The sequence below is a fragment of the Acipenser ruthenus genome, chromosome 47, assembly GCF_902713425.1.
Source record: "Acipenser ruthenus chromosome 47, fAciRut3.2 maternal haplotype, whole genome shotgun sequence".
NCBI lineage: Eukaryota > Metazoa > Chordata > Actinopteri > Acipenseriformes > Acipenseridae > Acipenser > Acipenser ruthenus.
Window position 1 is genome coordinate 5,149,661 of NC_081235.1, and position 21,379 is coordinate 5,171,039.

A 21,379-nucleotide genomic window follows, 5' to 3' on the forward strand; every position below is an offset into this window, starting at 1 on the left:
AAAGAGTATTTATTTTCTTGCTTTTAATATGTGTTTGCTTGATATGGTGACCCAGCAGACTGGGTGGCGGGCTGGAGTGGCAGTTCTTATGCATGTGCCAGCAACAGGGCGATTTAAACCCCAGGAAGACGCAATAGTGCAGATGGGAGCCCTAAACCTAAAACGTTGGTTTTATTTCTAGTTTGCATTATGATGTCACCCCTTCATTTTCTCTTGATCACCATGGCAATGAAGGGGTAAGGTTTGGAGGGGAGGTATGATTTTCAGGGTCTGTGAAACCACCCCTAAACACATTAGTAATTAAAAAGAATTAGCAGAATGCATACATATTCAATATCATATTTCACAATTGTTTATGAAAGACTATTGCATATTTTGTCTGCATATAACAGCTCTGGTCGTCATGCTGCTTGCCCCACACAATATTGTTTCATACACTAAATACACACGCTATATTACCTGGATAGGTTGCTGGTATCAAAGACATTGAACCATGTACTATAGCTGTGCGGTATCCAGAGCCGAACAGCTTGCAGAATGGGAGAAATGGTTCCACCTACCGGCTACCAGCGGTACTGCTCTTTACAATATTACTCAGCTACTTCAACTACGTTTTAATTATAACGGGGTTTATAATAAACGTTAGTTCAATTTGTACTTAATAAAAATAGCATCGTGGGAGAACTACAAAGTTTCCTACAAAGTTTTTTAACTCGGAAGACACTGACCAGTTTATAAATATGTTTAAGAATTACACGGTTAGGAGAAATAGTTATATAATTATCAGATATTTTTTTAAGTTTTTTTTTTTTTTTTTTTTTTACAGATTAACATCATTTATTGACCTTAAGTTTAGAGAAAGGTTTCGAGCGAAACTGTGATGCATAGAGTTGTAATGGTCTTATGTTGCGGTTCTTGAAAAGAAAACACAGGCGCGGTTCGTGTTTCATTCATACCCTCTTCGCTGGCACCCATTATTTCACCTGCAGTGCTGTTGTGAATGTGCCCACGATCACGGATCACTCACCCAGCTGGCTGTAGGACAGCACCCCGTGTGATGATGTGACCCAGGTCAGGTGGAGGTTGGTCGAGGGCCAAGCCTTTGAAGGCGGCACCTGATCTGTGTGTTGTAATGGAGTTTGCACTCGCTTTGAATAAAGAAACCCATACAGGTCGTGAACTAATGCGAACTTTTTACATTTCACACAGGTAATATTAGACCGCTGGAAACTGACACCGCCGAATCCAGTCTGAAAATTAGCACAAAAACGAGTTTGTGTACAGCAGCGACACTACCCTGTTCCAACGGGGCGCTTCGCTCGCATATGTTTTGAGCAAGAATTTCCAAACAGTTTTATAGATGCGTGTATTACCTCCTGTCAATTCGCGATTATTATCTTTATTTGAAGTTTGTTTGGCGGCATGCTATCTGATATGATCAGGTTAAAAGGCGCCATCTAGCGTTAATGTCATATACTAACGTTGTAACCAGTGCTCGAATTATCCAAGAGTATATCAATGCAGAACCAAGACACGCACAGCGTTAGCTTATTGATCCCAGAATCTCATCAAGCAGCTTCTTGAAGGATCCCAGGATGTTAGGACCCACTATTGATACAAAATCAACATATCTGTCATGTTTGATGTATTAATGATTGCGTTTTTTTTCTTCAAGGAAGCGAGTCAACACCGTAAATAGTGTATTACTAATTACCATTGACTTAATTGATGATATTAATGTTTTAGTTTGTATTAATGACATTTGTCTTGGTGATGTCACATCCAACTCATGATATACAATGAAAAAGACCAAAAAAACTTAGACGGGGAGAGATTAAAAAATAAATCAAAATAAAAGCCTAATACTGTTCAGTTGAGATACTTACCGCGAGTACTACTTGACAATAACATACTTTATAATGGTATATAAATGCAGGGACATTTTTATTGAATTAAACTCAATTGTACTCTCCTCTTTTGTTGGTTGACAGTGTGGCATTGCGTGCTCGAGTACCCTGCTATCGTTTAGTGCGGTCTAGCGCGCTCCTCGTCTGAGCTCTGCTAGTGGAGTCTGGTCAAAGATGTCTGCTTCGTGAAACACACAGCGGGTCTCATGTCAACATGTCCCTGCTCCGGCTCTGCTCGCTTTCCAAGGGGCTCCCCGGTCGCTTACTGCAGGAACAACACAGGCTCACTCTGCTGTTCAATGCGGACCCGTGTCACGGTTGCTTAAAACTCAGGAGACACGTCCACGACAAAAGTCCAGCAGGTAAAGTTATGTTGCGTTTGTTCTACAATCACATCACATGTTGAAATTGACACTCCGGACGAGGCAAGCGAGTCAAGTTGTGTTGTGTACCGACGGTACCCCAACCTCGAACGGACATTTTTACAGCATATTATATACAGTTTACCCTATGTGGTGTACAGACACCTGGCGGGGTTTTTTTATATTGTAACTTGTAAATAATGATAAAATACTGTTTTGTTAAATTGTAACCGCGGAACAGCGTGCTAACCAGTAGTAATTATAATATCTACTGTATCTTGCCTCACATCAGAACAAGCATTATGATCACCTCTAGACACAGTTTCCTTGCATGATTATTTTCAATCTTGTAGTTCTGGTGCGCAGCTGCTTCGGTTGCAGCTCTTCAGGAATTCAACGTTTTTGTCACTTCCTGGTACATAATCACTTCAGGTGCTGGCAATCAATTCTGTCCAGTGGTCAGGCTGCAAACAGACCATGTGACTAACCCCACATGAACTGACTAGATACTAGGAGGCAATAGTAAGGCAGGGATGGGTTCACCCATTCCAGGTTTTACACAGGCAACTATCTCAGGTGTGTCTTGTTAAACTTGTAGTAAAACCAAGAATGGATCAAACTGCTATGCAATGGGAGTCTGATTGCCATGCCTGGTGTAGTGTGTGTGTGTGTGTATGTACTGTGTTTATATTGTGACCTGTGGTGTTACACTATATTTCCTGAATTCAATAAATGAGATCTTGAACTGTGCATTTGATTTTGTACTTTCTTTCTTTCTTTCTTTCTTTCTTTCTTTCTTTCTTTCTTTCTTTCTTTCTTTCTTTCTCTGTCTTAAGAGAGACCCTGGGTTTTGTTTCGGAGGAGTTATTCAGCGGGGATCCCGAAAAAGGAGGATGGGAAAAAGAGGACGTGGGAGCAAACCCAGCTGTTGGATGGTAAGATTGCTGTTCGTCTCGGACCATGCAACCGTACTAATTAGGCAGAGTAGGCAGTCACTTTGCGCATGATCATGCAGTACTAGACTATATACTGTACAAGCCCCCCAAGCTTCATAAAGGTTCACCTGGCTTGTGCAAGCCTAATTACAGTCTCTCGGTATACAGGGATGGAAATAAGACTCCTACTGCAAAGCAGTTTCACCCATTCCAGGTTTAATATGAGTTTGATTAGCTACTGTTTCTAGGTAAGAAACTCGGGTGTGTCTTATTAAACTCGTTGTGTAACCAGGCATGAATCAAACTGCAATACAATGAGAGTCTTATTGCCATCCTTGGTGTATACGATAGACAGCCTCTGAGCACCTGTGCTCTTGTTTCACCCCCCCAGTTCTGGATGCCAGGATCCAGCAGCTGCAGATGGACGGGGTGCTGGATGTGAAGCGCTCGGAGGTGCAGTTTGTGAGGGCGTCCCAGATGGAGGCCACCCCGGTCAAGGTGGTGAAGACGCTGGCCAAGGATAGGGAACCCCTGGGGGCCAGGAAGGGGGGGGACCAGGACCGGCTGGTTTCTAAGACACAGCCTAGCCGCTGGATGGAGAAACTCAAGCAGGAGAAGTGGAACAAGAGCAAAAGGCACCTGAAACTCGACCAGAATGCCAAACACAAGTCTCTGCAGGGCAGCCATGTGGCAGATTCTAAAGGAAAGGCATCTGGAGCCAAGAGTGACAATCCCAATCCGAAGACAGACTCCAAGAAGGCAGCGGCTGGATCCCGTTTAGACAGCGCTAGTTCCAAGGAGGAGTCCCTGCTGGCCGAAGTGGAAGATCTGGACCACCGCTTGAACCAGTGGGAGCAGCCAGAGGGAACGCAAAGGCTGCTGGAGGACCGGGAGGGGAATAAGTACGGGGACGCCCAGCTGAGCATCCACTCCTTCCTGGAGGCCTGCATCTTCAACGAGGACGTGGAGAGAGCCCAGCGCTGCCTCATGGACTACCACCGTAACCTGAGCCGTCGCAAGCAGCTCAGCATCAACACCTACAACATCATGATGCACGTCTGGGCCAAGAAGGTGAGCCCACAGCAAACCGTGCCAGGGATGGGCATGAGACGCCCACTGCTGAGCAGTTTGAGCCATTCCTGTTTTTACTATGAGCTTATAAAGACACACCTGAGCTTGTTACCTGTACACTGTGGCTCGTTTTAAAACCTGGAATGGGTGAAACTGCTGTGCAATGGGAGTCTTATGTCCATCCCTGCCGTGTGGAGCAGGCTGTCCAAACCTGCCACTTCGATCTCACCACGTTCTTAAATATTAAGTTAAACCTCTGGCCAGGTACGGAAGTTCTTCAGGTAATTATATCTGTTCAACCTTGAAAGGAACAAAACTCCTGCAGTTGCCTAATACATTTGTGGAGCTCAGTCCTTCATAACTGTTAGTGATTTTTACTTACAGTGAATGTGGGTTTTGCCAGGGTTTCCTTTTGACATTTTTAATTGGAACTGTTAAAGCAACACATGTTTATTTTTGTGTGTTTTTTCCAGGACTGCAATTAACTTTTAATTTTTTGCATCCAATTGGGAAACGATTTCATGATTACTGGCTTTCCACTGTTCGATTGCGTTACAAGGTTTTAGAAACCCATACATCAGGCATTTGTATAACACAATGTACAGGGATTTTACAGGGTCAACAGCCTCAGTCCAAGTCTGGTGGTCCACAGGGCAGTGTTGGAGAAGCTTACTTTATCTCTGTATTGTTTCTAAAAACTATCGGTCTGATAGATTGAGGGGACAGGAAAGTGTGAAGGATGCTGTTGTCAGCAGCTTCATTAGACATCTCCCTGGCAGCTGTTTCCACTGCTCCTGTACTCTGATGTGAAGACTGTGTTACATGCTTCGTCAGCCTAACACAGACAATTGACTGACTTTTTATAAATGTATTTATTTATTTAAAATGTATATACACCTCTTCAAGGGAGACCCAGGAAACAAATACTATATACATTCCACCTCATCGATTCTCATTTCTCACTAGTCAGGGATTACATGTACTTTGAACAAGAAAGTAATTGCAGGGATGGAAATAAGACTCCCATTGCATAGCAGTTTAACCCATTCCAGGTTTTAGTACGGGCTTGATTAGTCACAGTGTGTAGTTAACAAGCGCAGGTGTGTCGTCTTAAACTCCTAGTGAAACCAGGAGTGGATCAAACTGCTATGCAATGGGAGGCTTATTTCCATCCTTGAATTATGAATCCAAGTTAAAAGACATTTAAATGGCTTGGGTTTTTTTTCTTTTCTTTCATGAACCAGCTTTTCCGGTTCTTAAACCAGCACCAAAGGCTGGTTTCACAGACCTGATTAGTTCTAGTATAGGACTTGCTTTCCAAAGGTGACATCGAGCAGTCCAAGATTAGTGCTGGTCAGGGTCTGCTGAACCAGCTGGAATACATTAAATAAAAATGGCGCTATCATAAGATTCTAGAATTTATAAAAGTAATCAATTGTCTTTTTATTTTAAGCATAATGTGAGGTTTAGGTTTTACCCACTTGTCCGTTAGGATTAGGATTAGGATCAAGGTCCGGACTGTACACCAGTAAATGCTGTATACCAGTTTTTTTATATTGTACCATCAGAGTAGAAGAGATCAGTGCTGGGGTTTCCAAGGTAAGTGACTTTTTTGTTATTTTTTTTCAGAAGTTTGAATCTTGCACGTTCACCCTGATGGGGTGAGCACACGTCCCAGCTCCTAGCAGCAGTCCCTGCAGTTGCGTTGGTTTGGGTCCGGGTTGCCTGTGTTAACAGCTTCTCCTCTGCGTTGGCAGGGCTCTCTGGGGCACATCGGCCGGCTCTTCGTTCTCGTGGAGGAGGCTGGCTTGAAGCCGAACCTGGATTCCTACACCGCGGCTCTGGAATGCATGGGCCGCAGCCCCCACTGCTCCAATCGGGTCATCAGCAGGTACAGTATCTGCAAACCGCTCTCGAGGTGTTTTCATTAAAGAACGGATGAAGCGCTTTGAAAGTATGGCCCTTAGCATCTTACCTCCCTTACGGCTGCATGATCATCTCTGCAATCAGCCAGCAGGCTTGTGTTTTCATATTAAATAAATGAAAGGTTTGCTGTTCGCAATCTTGCACTTCCAAATCGTTCAGGCTGATTTGACGTACCCCTTAGATTACGCTGACGGGTAGTTTTTTCTTTGTTTTGTTCACAAAAACTCCCGTTTCTGGTTTTGGAAACTGTCGTCCGGATTGCAGCCCTGATCTGTTGGTACAAAGATTCAGAGCACTTTGTTTCGTTGCACAGAGAGACATGTTTGCACCGCTGCTGTCCTGATGTTTCTGTGATTGCTGTGCACGCTGTTCTTTGTCCCAGGGCAAGCTTTGCTGGAGGCAGACAGAGTGTTAAATTGAAAGCTTGCCTTTACTGCCTTTGGGTGACCTTCAGATCTGTGCCCATCGGTGCGTGTGCAACCTTCCAAACAAAAAACTAAAAAAAGAGGAGACAGAGGAGGAGACAGTTAGCTTTTCAATACCACTTAGCAGGGATGGAAATAAGACTCTTGTTGCATAGCAGTTTCACCCATTCCAGGTTTTAATACAAGCTTGATTAGCCACAGTGTATAGGTAACAAGCTCAGGTGTGTCTTATTAAACTCATAGTGAAACCAGGATTGGATCAAACTGCTATGTAATGGGAGCCTTATTTTCATGCCTGCTTAGCATCAGCTACCTGAAGCTCTGTTATTTTTCTATGCTGAGGAGCTGCTGTTCGGTTGTAGTTGCCTGCCATAGCCATGTATTTATATTATGAGCTAGATCCCCCAAAGCTTCTTAATATTTGTAAGCTCCAGCAGCGTATCGGTAGCAAAACAAAAGGCAATCGGTTGATCATAGGTGGCGCTGGCTCCTACTTCTGTAAATCTCACCTACGTTACATCTATATTTTCAGGGATAGAAATAAGACTCCCATTGCATTGCAGTTTCACCCATTCCAGGTTTCACAACGAGCTTGATCAGCCCCAAGAGCAGGTGTGTCTCATCAAACTCCTAGTAAAACCAGGAATGGATGAAACCGCTATGCAACGGGAGTCTTATTTCCATCCCTGATACAGCAGGCAACTGGAAGCGAAGAGCAGCTACTGAAGGGATTGCAAAAAGAGCCGTTCAGAATAATAGCAAACTCCATACAAATGTAAAAGAAAAAGCCAATAAAATGAAAAAAAAAACAAAGTTACTTCAGCCTCTTTTCAAGAGCTTGCACGAGAGTCTAAATGGTAAACGGCCCGTGTCTTGCAGCAGTTGTTTCACAGTATTTGTTTGAGTAAGTTTGTCTGTCTTTAGAGGCTGACACGTCACGCGGGCTCATGTAAACTTTGTCTCAAACGAATGTCCCCGAGGTGCAGAGTGTGTTCCAGTATTGGGAACTGAGAGTGTGCTTACAGCACGATTGCATTGATGTTAATTACGGAACATAAGAAGTGGGATTCGATGGGACAAGCTCTGCGGTGTTACAGTCCCAGCGCAGTTTAACATGTACCTGTTATGTTCAGCCAGTAGCTTGCAAATTGGAAAGGGACCGACACACTGCTTATCGAGTACAGCACAAGAACACCTGCTAGTCACATGATACCTGATTCTGGGAATTAGAAGCCTGCAGTAGCAGTGTTTTCTCACTAGATGCCAGTGGCTTCTTGTATGATATCGGTATTTCATTTTTGATTTTTTTTTTTTTTTTTTGTCCTCTGCTTTGTAACACTGCTGTCCGTTTTGCTGCAGTCCTCTACTCCTTGCACATTGAATGACGTGAGCCCAGGTAATGAGGGGGTGTGGAGTCTGGTGGGTATTGAGATTCGATTATTGTAAAGGTGTTGTATGCAAAAGGACTGGCCGGTCACTTATAGCTCAGTCTCTGTAATGCTCAGCCAAGCTTCGACCTGTGTGGCAATGTGTTGTACAGCTACTCAAATGATGCTATAAGAGAGATACTGTTAGACAAAGGCTGCAGGGGGCTCCAAGCAAAATGCAGTGCTGAGCAAGATCCGAGATGAAATCAATAATCCTAGTTTTATGTATTGATCAGCCTCCCCAGATGTTCTAGTCGCAAGGTTTTTTTTTTTTTCCTTTCACAAGTCAAACTTAAAGTAACACAACCCCCCCACTGCCCAGCCATACAGCCACAAAAAGATTCACAGGCTTTTTATTCTGGTGACTGAATTTCAAAGCCGCCGTATAGCTGTGTGTCAGGCTGACCCTGACAGTATCTGTTTAGCGTGGCTCAACTGCAGGGTTTTAATGAAAAGAGAACTGTACTCTGCTTTAAAGCAAATTGCCAGGAAGGCTAAAAATGAGGATCACCTGCCATGTGTAACACACACTTCTGTGTGAATCCCCTTTGTTCAGGGGAATGGCAGACATGAGAAACGCATTCTTGAATCGATATGTTTGTCACAATGGGCAAGACTGCACATCTGGCACTTTGATTTGGTGATAGGCACTCGGTTGGCAGGTGCTTTTGAAGGAACGGCACCAAATTGGGCTGTAGATTTTCTACCCACGGCACCCCTTCATAAGAATTGAAAACATTTTGCATGGCAGGTAATTCATTTTTTTTTTTTTTTTTCAACGCACTAATGTTAAGTACATATAGCTGGCCTTGTTCCATTACGTGTCTTATTGGTTTTTTGTCCAATGTACTGATGTTAGCAGAGACCCTGAATTCAATTCATCACCTCCCACTGAAGTATACCAGCTCCATGGTCAAAATCTTCCTGTTATTCTCGCCGATCTGGAACAGGAAGTTCCTTTCAGGAATTCAGTTTCCACGGTAACGCTGTGTGACGTGCGACTGCCACAGTGCTAGAACTTCATCAGGGAGACTCTTTCTTTGATGTCTTGAGTGCAGTCATTCATTCACTGCCTCTGCTTTCTGTCTGTTTAGCAGAATATCAGCTATCTTTGCATGTCTTAATTTGACTGTATTAGGACACGGATGTTTGTGAAATGATTCCATCCCCTGTACAAGGGTTGGAACAATAATTGATTCCAAGAATGCTATTGATTGTTTATAGTGCTGGAAAATGATTGCTGATTATTTCTGACAGTCATGCAAAAAACACTAGGCGCCACACCTCCTGAGATATCTCTCCCTCTTACTGTGTACAGTACAACGCACTCGTCTCAGATTTGTCCTTGTATAGTGATTCTGAATCACAACGCCTCTGTTATCAATGCAGCCCGGGCTAGATGTGTTGCTAATATCCACGGCCGGACAGGAGCTGCTCCTCGCTTCATTCCTAACAACGGCGCAATCCAAGATTTGAATTGGATCCGTTCAGTCTTGTGATATGGTCAGACCCCTTCATAGCTTTCAGAATGGCATGTGGGAGAAAAAAATACTACAGTAAATGTTGTAAGCCTTGTAATCGTTTTAAACAGTTTTCACCAACCCTTTTGAAATTGCCCACACACACTGTGCCGTTATAAATACCCGCTATGGTAGTAGCATAACTGTAGTTGACGTTTTTGCATTGTTTATGATAAGCTTAGGGAACTGGCTGGGGCATAAGTGAATTATAAATCATTGTGTGAAAATAGGTCACACACACACAGCGTACTGGCCCTGGATTTATTATACGGCTATAAATCCTGACATAAAACGCCTTTTATATCGTGTCTGGAGGGGACTGTTTTTATGGGAGGTTTCCATCAAAACCATGGCATGACCAGCTTGGGGAAGTCTGATAACGAATTGTAAAATAATAACTGGAGGTTTTTTTTTTTACTGTGCCCCTGAAAATTTCAGCAATTCTCCCCCTGTGTTGAGCCCAAAAGACTGAGGGATCAATGGTCTGATACTGCCACCTAGTGAGAGCCAGGGGAGGTACAGTTGACATTTGTGTGTAGCCAGCTATCCGTATCAAGGTAGGGTTTATTGATGGGAGTAAATAACAATAAACAAATGTACACAACTGCGTCTGATACTCTATAAAGACATTAATTCATAACCTTGGCTCAGAAGATGTTGTGGAAATGTAGCCGGCGAGGATTTAGCTCCATAATGCAGCACAGGGTATCAGCAAACAATATCAGCAGTGACTCTGCTTAAGAACGCAGGCTTTTGCAGAATCCTTTACTTCATTGTTTCTTATTTCCCAGGACAGGTAGTTTAAATGTCTTGCAAACAAGATGCTCAACGAAGACAGGGTGGATCGCTTAAGAGGGTATCTAGTAACCCTTTTGTTTTTGGTTCTGTTCTTTCTCCGCTCCTCTCAGTTTCACCAGCCCCCGCCACAGTCACCTTGCTAAAGAGCTCTCTGTGTAAGTGGGTTAAATTGCAAGCTGCACGCTATAGATTACTGTGAAGCGGAGGCTTGTGTGATAAATGGCTGGGCCCGATTCCCAGCGCGGTAACGGACTGAGGGTGACTTCCACGCCACAAGGTCGTTCCGAGGATAGCCTGCCGCATCGATTCTGGATAAATTTAGCACACAGATAACGGCTTTATCTGAAACAATTAGATGGGGCTGGGAGCTATTTATGATTTTCATTAATCCTTTTGAATCTTCAATAAGAAAACTTTAAAAATTGCATATCCATTTGGCAGTTGTGTGCGGCCCAGTGCCTAGCTCGTGTGTTCTGGCAGTAAATTATCCTCTGGGTAGGAAAAGCCTGAATGTTAAGGACTTTAATAAATATGGGACTGGTGTGTTGCATGTTTCGCATGAATAGAATCATTTTAAATATTGTAATATTTCATTCCATGTGCTACTGGTGAATTAAATGGATACAAATGAAAAGCGTATTTTGCTATTTAACAATTTTTTGCTCACAAAAAACAAGTAAAAAACGCTTACTATGGGAACTCCTGTAGATGCTGAAGGCTTTGCAGGTTTTCTTTTTGCAAAAACATGATTTGAAGTTAATGGCTTAAACTTATTCTTAGTATATTTTTCTTTTCTCTGAAACGCTAACATGCTCTGTGTAAGACACTTAATAACACCCCGCACTCCATTCTGCCTGAAGATATTTTCCCAATGACAGCGAGAGGGAGAAAGAGCAGGTCTGATAATTGATCTCAGTAACGTGATGCTAATGACATCCTCTCTCTGCATCAGTTTCCTGCCTCATGTCACTCTCTGAAGGATGGCAGCCAGTGGCTCTAGACCTGCAGACCTCTCTGATCCCCGAGCTCGGTGCGGAGTGCCAGAGGAGGAGCTTTCATCTCTGCCACCGCTGTAAACCTAACCCCAAACCACCCGCCTATCTGTGTATTTATTCATTCATTATAAATTCTATTCATTCATTATAAATTCTATTCATTCATTCATTATAATTTCTATTTAAAGAACCGCAAGTCGAACTCTAATGAAACCTAGTAAGGACCTTCTTTAGCACAAGTTATTTTGGATATCAGAATCTAGAGATGTTTGGAGGTGCCTCTGTCTGCCTGTCCGTCCGCCCGCCTGTCTGTCCGTCTGTCCACCTGTATACTCGTACGTATGTTTCTCTTACAATTGAAGATCTGTTTAAAGAAGCACCATTTCAATTGTGATGAAATTTGGTAACGACGCAGTTTAGCACAAGCTGTTGGCACTGTCTGAATCTAGAGATGTTTGGAGGTGTCAGTCTATATTTTAAGCATTTTTACCTGTGCGTACTGGGGGTGCAGTTCGTGGCGGTCCACTGTGATAATTTGTTATTCAGAGCTATGGCGTGGTTATGTGTATTTTTAACACAGTTGGTACACAGTAGTTGGGTCCAGTCTTCTCACCACACTCCTCTGTTTAAGCATCAGCGTCACTTGCGTTCCTCTCCCTGCACTGTTTGCCGTCTGTCCGCCAGAATCTGATTAAAACCAAACCGAGACGCGATTAGAAAACTTAAGTGCCCTTTTCTCTTCGCGTTGGGTAAATAGTCTCCCGGAGGACTGTCTGCTGAATCTTGATTGATCAGCAGCAGCAATTCCTTCAACTGAGAGAGCAAAGGAAGGGGAAGAGTGAACCAGGCTGATTGCTCGCTGCATGGCCGAAGGTGCGCGCGATGAAATGCAAACTGCTGTGTACTGGAGTTATTTCCAAAACACTTTTGGATCAGAGCTGCCCAGCCTCGTTGGTTAAAAGAGCCACACTGATGACTAAGGGAGCAACGGTTCATTGTGCATCGATGAATCGCGACACTTCCTCTACGTGATGTATATTGTATTGTAATAGAGGTATCGTAATAGATAACCAGAAAGCACAGCCTACTGTAGCTTGTTGTAGTTCACCACATGGTTCTTGAATGAACAGTAAGTGTGCTTTACAGTTGGTATGAATACACACTCTCCCTATCTAATTAAATATGTTGTCTTTTAACAAAACAGTCCATCATTAAACCAACTGATCTTCTTATGCACGATACAAGTAGCTCATCAGGACCACCGCGTGTATCGTGATTCATATCGAGACACGTATCGTATCGCGACATAAGGGTATCATTACACCCCGACTGATGACCAGGGAGTTTTAAAAAAAAAATAGCCATATATTGCTAACGTAGAAAAAGAAAGACTGTAACATATCAAATAAATTCAGTTTACTAAAACACAAGGTTCAAACCCGACTGCAATATTAATAATGTTTGTGCTCCATTGATGATGTGTAAAGTTTAAACGCAGCATCAACTTGCGTTTTGCATCTTGGCTGTACGTCCGTCAGTCCAAACCCTAGATTAAAAGAGCCATCGTGGGGAGCTCGCTGAGCCGTCTGTTGGGCAGCTCTGCTTTATCGCTTTGATCTCCAGTCCTTGGTTTACTAGCATATGCTTTAGGCCCCCAAGCTTCAGCAGAGAGATTTTAGAACTCTGCTCACTTGTAGAAAACTGACTGCTATTAATCAGTTAACCTGGAGGTGAAAGTGTTTCGTTTGATAGCTCTGTTTGCCAATATAGCATACATTCACCACTGTACTGAACCGTGCAGTCCCAGTTCAAAGCACGATGATCTGTATTCCTTTTAAATCTCCTTAACAGGTATTACTTATTCCTGGTCTATAAGCTAAGTTAAGGGACAGGGTGATAGTGGGAGAAGGAAAACTATGAGTCCAGAGATGGAAATAAGGTTTTATTACAGGCTTGATTAGCCACAGTGTGTAGATAACAAGCTCTTGTAAAACCCGGGACGGATCAAACTGCTATGCAATGGGGGAGTCTTATTTCCATCCCTGGAGTCCTAGTGTTCACAGGCTCCGAGGCACAGAGTGTATTAGTGGCAATTAGCACAGAGTTGCTGTTTATCCTGCCTACCGCTGCACTTACGTACAGTATAGAAAGAAAAGAAGAGAAACGTGACGCAAGCTCATTATCATTGCAATCTGTGCTCTCTCTCGTGCATCGTTACCTGGAAGTAAAACCACTCTTCTGATGGTAATGGCTGATAGGCACAGAAGTGGTTTGCTGGTTGCGGATTAGTTACCTAACCTGTTTGGAGATAGCATCTGTCTGAAAACAGTGAGCGCTGGCTAGGCTGGCACAGTGAACTGTCCTTGTGTGCACAGGTCACTGGCTCCCTTCTCGATGGCACTGCGTTTTGAAGTTGTTACCCACCTCCCAGTAAGCCCACACCTGCGTTTTCAGTCTGGAAACTTTTGTCTATAGAAATAATAAGAAAACAAATACATCCATTCATTGCCTGTAGTGATGACTGCATTAGCCTACAGCATCAATTGATTAATTATTGATCGCAACAGCTCTTTACGAGCCTCAGTTGAATAGTCATTGATTAAATCATTTCCCTGGTGCCACTTTTTGGAGCCTCGTCTAACAGTGAAGGAAACAAGGCTGCCATTGCAAAGCAGGTTGATCCTGTCCTGGTTTTACTACAAGTTTAATAAGACATACCTGAGCTGGTTACCCATACACTGTGGCTAATCAAACCTGTACCGGGTGAACCTGCTATGCAACAGGAGTCTTATTTCCATCCCTGCGTCGCCAGCTACCCAGTAACATTGCTAGAGTTCTTCCATTTGATTTGTGATGAGAAACGGCAGAATATTCTTGCTTTGTATTTCGCTTCCTGAATGCATGTACAGTATTATAGCTCTGTGCAATAAGATGCCCATGCATTTTGATTTGTATTTGAAGGAGGAGTCTACACCTTTTCTTTTGCTTCTTAATTACAGTGTTCTCAATGCATCGATTTCATGTCAATTATTACCAGTCTGCTATTAGAAAATTGCTTGCTGATTGCACCTCTAGTAACCCTCGTGCTTTCTATGGTGCTGCTCGTGCCTGGTGAAGGCAGCGCTTCAAGGTAATGTTAGGCATCAGGAAATGCAGCGCTTGTACATTGCATAGCGGTTAGAGCCATGGTTTTATTATGAGCCTAATCAGGCTTGGGACTTTCACATGTTTCAGGAAGGGCTCGGAAGTATCGTTTCTGCACTGGATTCCACTATAAGCGGAGCATGCATATCCATCAATGAATACCATAACATAGCTTCCAGTTAGACAGATATCAAGCCTTCTTGACTCATTAGACGGGTGCCTGTCTGAGTGAGGCTGCTCAACATTGGCGACTGTAGACTGAGCTGCCAATTAGCACTGAACAGACGCTGTCTGGGTACACAGAGCCTACACCCTGCCCCTCTCACAACAGCTTATTAGAGCAAGCTTGCACCATCCCTATAGCGGTTTAACCCTTTCGTGTATGGCGACCTTATATGGGGACCTAAAAAAAACCTCTTCTAGTCTTTATAGAGGGACATGTGGAAGACGCAAATGCTTGATGATCTCATATGAGGATGCCATATAAAGCAATAGGTACCTGGGGCGAATTAATTATTGAGTGAATGAACGTCTAATTGTTGCATCTCTAGCTACATAAAAAAAACCTACAAGATGACTTTAAGTGAAGCAGGTCCGTCAGAAGCATCAATGGAGACTCGCACTCCTCTCTAGCTCTGTGCTCCTCAAAGCTTTTTGACCATGGGAACGTTTCTCATTAGGTCAAGGGATATGACCATTTCGCTGCATTTAGAGCACAGTGTAGTGGACTGCGATGACCTCAGCATGGCAGTTTAACGGGTTGAGCACAGCATTGAGGACGCCGCTCGATCTCTGTCTCTCTCTCTCTCTCCGTGTCTGTCTCCAGGTGTTTGCAGCAGCTGGAAGAGGACGGCTTCTCCATCGAGGATCTGTTTAAGCAGTGCGTCTTCCGGGAGGACGAGCGGGAGATGGTCCTGAAGGCAGTGCAGACCGTTCATCCAGACTTCCTGCCACACGTGGACGCAGAGATGAAGATCTGCTCTTCCCCCTTAGTCCATGACTTCTATACAGAGGTATCTAGACACTCTGCTCGCTTTTTGCTAGTGCTGCACAGACTGATTCATTGATTATTCGGGCTGAGCTCTCCACAGAAATCAGGTGAGGGTCATTGGTGTTGAGCAGGCTTTAACATTCAACGTGAAACTTCTGTAAACCGGCACCCCCTCTTTCTTCTGAGCGTTGGAATGACTCCCTGTCAGGTTACAGCTTGTTGTTTTAGCAAGGTGCAAATTCACACATCAGGTACGCAGCTCGCTGTGTTCACACGAGTTAATTGAACTGGCTCTGCAGGGATATATGTAGCAAACTGTGTTCCACTGTTAAAAAAAATAACTAAAACTCTAATTAGATGTGAAAAATCCCATTATTTATAAATATATATAAATACACAAACTGTAGTTGCCAGTCAAGAAAGGGGATTATAAACAGACAAACCATCGCTGCGTGACAAATGCACAACAGTGAATGACGCACTACAGGTTACAAAGTGTATCTGATAGAGGTAGATTTAGAACCTTCTGCTGAGTACGCCATCACAGTCTGAGCTGCTCCAGGTATCTTAATTGGAAACAACCTGCTCAGTCCAACCACGGTGTGTCTAAGGAAGCTTATAGTAAGAGCAGGAGTCCTAATCAGTGGTGGAAATGCAAGGCGTGTGTACGTGTAGCAGCACATACTGTAGGTATCTGTCCACGTGCGTGTGTCTGTCTGTCTGAGCGACGTGTGCATCTGCATGTCTTTGTGTCTGCAGGGATGGAAATAAGACTCCCATTGCATAGCAGTTAGATCCATTCCTGTTTTTACTGTGCGTTTAATTACACATCTGAGCGTGTTACCGAGACGCTGTGGCTAATGAAGCTCGGAGTAAAACCTGGAATGGGTGGAACTGGTATGCAATCTTATTCCCATCCCTGGCCGGTGTGTCTGTCTTGGTGGTGTGTGTGTGTGTGTGTGTGTGTGTGTGTGTGCAGGTGGAAGTATTCTCTGTCACTCTCTCTCCCCCTCTGTCCTGTACTGTGCCTGTCGGGGTCGGATTCCTGGGCAGAGCTCAGAGCTCTCCTTGACCCAGGGAGAGGGCCACAGCTGGCTCTGCCTGACCATTGGTGTCTCGCAGAATTACACCAGCAGCCCATTAGAGCAATCACGCGCAGGGGCACGCAGAGCTGACAGCGGTGCACAGACAGCGCTTCATCTTCTGCTCTCCCTGTCTTCAATCAAGTGGCAGAGACGCTTCACAGCTATCCTGCTCCAGCATCCTAACTTTATTCCAGAAGATGACAGCAGTAAATAAACTCTTCTCCCAGTAACAGTCCGCCAGCCAGGCACCTTTGATTGCTTAATAGCGTGTTGTTTTCCTGTGATTAGCCGGGACAGGTGTGCTGGTGAATTATTCAGCTGTCCCCTGCATGAATTGATTGATTTCTGTGGATAAACTGAATTGGATTCGCTGGGATCTGATTACTCGCAGGGACAATTCCGACCTGCACCTGCGAATAGCACTTTCCATTTCCTAGTGCCCAGGATGGGTCCCAGTGTTGTGGAGGGATCTGGGTTTGTTGCTTTCCAGCAGAGGTAGTTCAGCTGTAATGCGTGCACACCAAAGCTAATCAGAGTGGGGTTTGATCAGTGTCTGCATGCGAGTTATTTAACCCTTTCATCCACGAAATATTGAAAATAGCTGAAAAAACACGTAATAAATGTATTTTTAATTGAACATGCTTCAATTTGCCATTGCTTTATGTGGGGGGGGGGGGGGGGGTGGCATCCTCAGATGAGGTCATCATGCATTTGCGTCTTCTGTATGTCCCCATATAAAGACTAGAAGAGTTTTTTTTTTTTTTTTTTTTTATCTCCATGCAAGAAAGGGTTAAAGAGGCACTGCAGTTGTGTTGGTTGGGCAGTAGGAGGCGATCAACTGTTATACTGGCCCGTGGCCCAGCTTGCTGTACAGTATGGGACACTGTGCTGCGCTGTCTTTAGCAGTTGTCCAACTTGTGCTGCGAAATCAGCCATGACTAGGGAATCCTTAAAGACACATACTTAAAAAAAACTTGACAAATTTAACCTAAAATAAGTTTGACTAAATAGTAGAAAAGGAGAGATATGAAAGAAAGAGATTTAACTCGACTACACCGAGACACAGCTTCACTGTTCTGTGGTCATTACTGTTTAAACACAAAATAACAAGGATGTAAATAAGGTGTAATAAGGGCAAAGGTGAAAGTTCTTGTTTTTTGTTACTATTGTTTCTACAGCGGGAGGGGGCAGAGTACCTGAGGCTGGGCTGCTTTGCATGAAGAGTGCTAAATACAAGCAAACTGTATTGCATGGTGTACTGTACAGAGGTCAGCAGCAGCCCTTATTCCCAGGTGTTGTTTCTGCAGAGGGAGTCGGCAGTGTACCCTAAGCTGGATTTCCCCCTGGCAGAGCTGGGTGAGCGCTTCAGCAGGCAGCTGGCGATGGAGCAGGCGGGCAGCGTCACCATCGAGTCTGTGGAAGCCTCCAAACCCCTGACCGAGCACATGATCCAAATGGTACTGCAGAGCGCTGCACTCTGGGGGGCATGGCTATCAAACGCTTGGAAACTCATGCTGAGATGATTCAGCTCTGGCACTAAAATAATAAATGTGAAATAAAAAATATATATATAGATAGATAGATAGATATACACACACACACACACACACAATTAAATAATGCAAAAACAGTCATCTCTTCTTCAGTACTAATGTAATTCAATAGCGTGAAAACAAAACTTAACCATATTTTCAAAGCGTTTCTTAAATGAGCTCCTATTTAAATATATATATTTTTTTTAAGGATAAAAATCCTTCTTCACATTACAGCCGTTGAGAAACAAGCGAGAGTGCTTCAGAGTGAGACCTTGAATTATATTACTTGTCAATCTTGTAAATCTTAAAAATAATAAATAAAGAAGGTGGGAGTTAAGTAAAGACGGGAATCTCTCCCCCAGTTTGTTTCATAGATATTTCTGCTACTCACTCAAGAGTGCAGAAGTCTGGGAGAGCAAGTAGGAAAGGCTCCAGTTCTCTAATGCAATCTGGTCTGTGTGTGTGTGTGGTTGTTTCAGAGGGAGCTGCTGGCTCAGTTGCGCTCACACTGGCACCAGTCTCTCCTGCAAGCCTTCCGCGAGAGCAAGATGCACCTGGGGAGCAGCGGACAGAAGAGCTGGAGGATGAACCTCTACCCCTACCTCTGCCTGCTGGAGGACAAGGAGTACGTGGACATCATGCTGCAGGTACAGAACTCCAAACCCTCCAGCCCAGATCAATTGCAGGGTTAGAAACTCATGCTAGCCCTGCTGTACGGAGTCCTGGATTTCAGAACTCCCCTTGTTTAGGGATGTTATTGGAAAGACCATGTGCCAGAAATGGAGGCTCCTGCTAAATCTACTCTCAAATGATCACGCTTATCAGAACGTGAATAAGGCCCACCTGAGTTTGTAGGTTTTACTATTGAAAATTGTACTTGCGGTTGTAGAGGGGGTGCAATTGAATTTAACAGGGCGCTGATTGCTCAAGTGATAGAATGAACTGAGCTTGGTTCTGAAACCCAGGACTGGGTGCAGCAGGACGAGTGTTTCTAACCCTTGAGTTGAAGCTGTGTTTTAGTGGCTTTTATATCTGCGCTTTTCTAACAGTATGGGTGTGTGTTCTGTATGATTCTCTATGGTTGTTCTGCTAGATCATTGTTTCCCATGCTTGCTTACTGTTCCAGCATAGATTGCTTCTGAAAAGACTCCTCAAGGCTGAATTACAAAAGGCATGAATTACGTCTTAGTATGATACAGCCTAGAAGCCTATTAACATTGTCCCCACCCTATTTCTAACCCTCCCAGGCTGTTACCAGCCTGCCCCCCACTGGGGAGTCACTGCTGACCATGGCCAAGGAACTGGGGAACAAAATCTACAACAAATACTCCATCCGTAAGAAGACCAAGAGCAGCATGGTGGACAAGATCAGCACCATATACCAGAGATACGCTGAGCTGCTGGCCAGAGACACACAGGTAACCACAGAGCACCATATACCAGAGATACGCTGAGCTGCTGGCCAGAGACACACAGGTAACCACAGAGCACCATATACCAGAGATACGCTGAGCTGCTGATCAGAGACACACATGTAACCACAGAGCACCATATACCAGAGATACGCTGAGCTGCTGATCAGAGACACACAGGTAACCACAGAGCACCATATACCAGAGATACGCTGAGCTGCTGATCAGAGACACACAGGTAACCACAGAGCACCATATACCAGAGATACGCTGAGCTGCTGATCAGAGACACACAGGTAACCACAGAGCACCATATACCAGAGATACGCTGAGCTGCTGATCAGAGACACACAGGTAACCACAGAGGACCATATACCAGAGATACGCTGAGCTGCTGATCAGAGACACACAGGTAACCACAGAGCACCATATACCAGAGATACGCTGAGCTGCTGATCAGAGACACACAGGTAACCACAGAGGACCATATACCAGAGATACGCTGAGCTGCTGATCAGAGACACACAGGTAACCACAGAGCACCATATACCAGAGATACGCTGAGCTGCTGGCCAGAGACACACAGGTAACCACAGAGCACCATATACCAGAGATACGCTGAGCTGCTGATCAGAGACACACAGGTAACCACAGAGCACCATATACCAGAGATACGCTGAGCTGCTGGCCAGAGACACACAGGTAACCACAGAGCACCATATACCAGAGATACGCTGAGCTGCTGATCAGAGACACACAGGTAACCACAGAGGACCATATACCAGAGATACGCTGAGCTGCTGGCCAGAGACACACAGGTAACCACAGAGCACCATATACCAGAGATACGCTGAGCTGCTGGCCAGAGACACACAGGTAACCACAGAGCACCATATACCAGAGATACGCTGAGCTGCTCCCAAATGACATGCAGGCAATCACAGACACTGATCAAACAACTGGAGGTGAAGCTCGCAGAGAGAACGCCTTCAGCCATGCAGTCAAATATTCATGTTTAAGTATTTTATTGATGTGTATGTGTGCATGCATGTATGTGTGTGTGTGTATGAAGTGGTTACTACCAGTAGAAAAGTTACTCTGCAGTCTTTTGGGGGTGTCCTATTACCAGTACAAATTCTACTGCCAGTAAGAAGCCTCAAAAGACTGCTGCCAGTTGTTTAACATCATGGCTGAAGGAAGAGAAGTACTTACATTTTATTGAGTTTAAGTTTAGAGAGTGAAATGGATGGTTTATATTAAGAATCTGTTTTGTGCAGCTACTGGCAGTAGCAGAATCACAGCCTTGGTGCCAGTAAGAATCCTACTGTTATTTATGTATGTGTATGTATATTTATTCTTTATTTATTTAATAGTTGAATGAGTTCCTGCCGCGGGAGCACTGGGTGCGCCTGGAGGCGGAGCTGAACTCTGGCCCCTCCCTCCTGAGTGATGACACGCACTGGCCCCACATCCTGGTGGTGCAGCTGGGGACTCACCTGGTGGAGCTGCTGGTGCGGGAGGTGAAGGTGAACAGCAACGTGCTGAGCCCCGCCCAGGAGACCAAGCTCATCCCAGTGCTGTACCACATGTACACCTTCCGCAGCAACCACCAGGTAACCGTTCTACATTGGGGATTATTCTGGTGGTAATAATGAAGTGAATAATGGAAACACTTTACCTAATTTATAAAACACTCAATACTGCTACATTTAGAAATGCCAATAGAAAGTGAACAAATTCAATAAAACAAAGTCTTTTTCAATGTTATTTTTTTTGTAGCTTTTTGTAATCCTATATTTTGTGCTCGAGATTTCTTTTATCTGGATCATTTTGATCGTCACTGCTG

At 44.2% G+C, this 21,379-nt stretch overlaps 1 protein-coding gene across 1 annotated transcript in view; it reads left to right on the forward strand.

Annotated features, from left to right (window-relative positions):
• The first annotated feature begins 1,962 nt into the window (after positions 1–1,962).
• Positions 1,963–21,379, forward strand: part of LOC117401456 (DNA-directed RNA polymerase, mitochondrial-like) — a 39,641-nt gene continuing 20,224 nt past the window's right edge. The window contains exons 1-9 of the mRNA XM_059014121.1: positions 1,963–2,269; positions 3,106–3,204; positions 3,596–4,275; positions 6,033–6,166; positions 15,337–15,523; positions 17,894–18,043; positions 18,601–18,768; positions 19,369–19,539; positions 20,907–21,146. Coding sequence (XP_058870104.1) covers positions 2,122–2,269; positions 3,106–3,204; positions 3,596–4,275; positions 6,033–6,166; positions 15,337–15,523; positions 17,894–18,043; positions 18,601–18,768; positions 19,369–19,539; positions 20,907–21,146 — 1,977 coding nt within the window. The 5' untranslated portion in view covers positions 1,963–2,121. The remainder of the gene's footprint in view (positions 2,270–3,105; positions 3,205–3,595; positions 4,276–6,032; positions 6,167–15,336; positions 15,524–17,893; positions 18,044–18,600; positions 18,769–19,368; positions 19,540–20,906; positions 21,147–21,379) is intronic.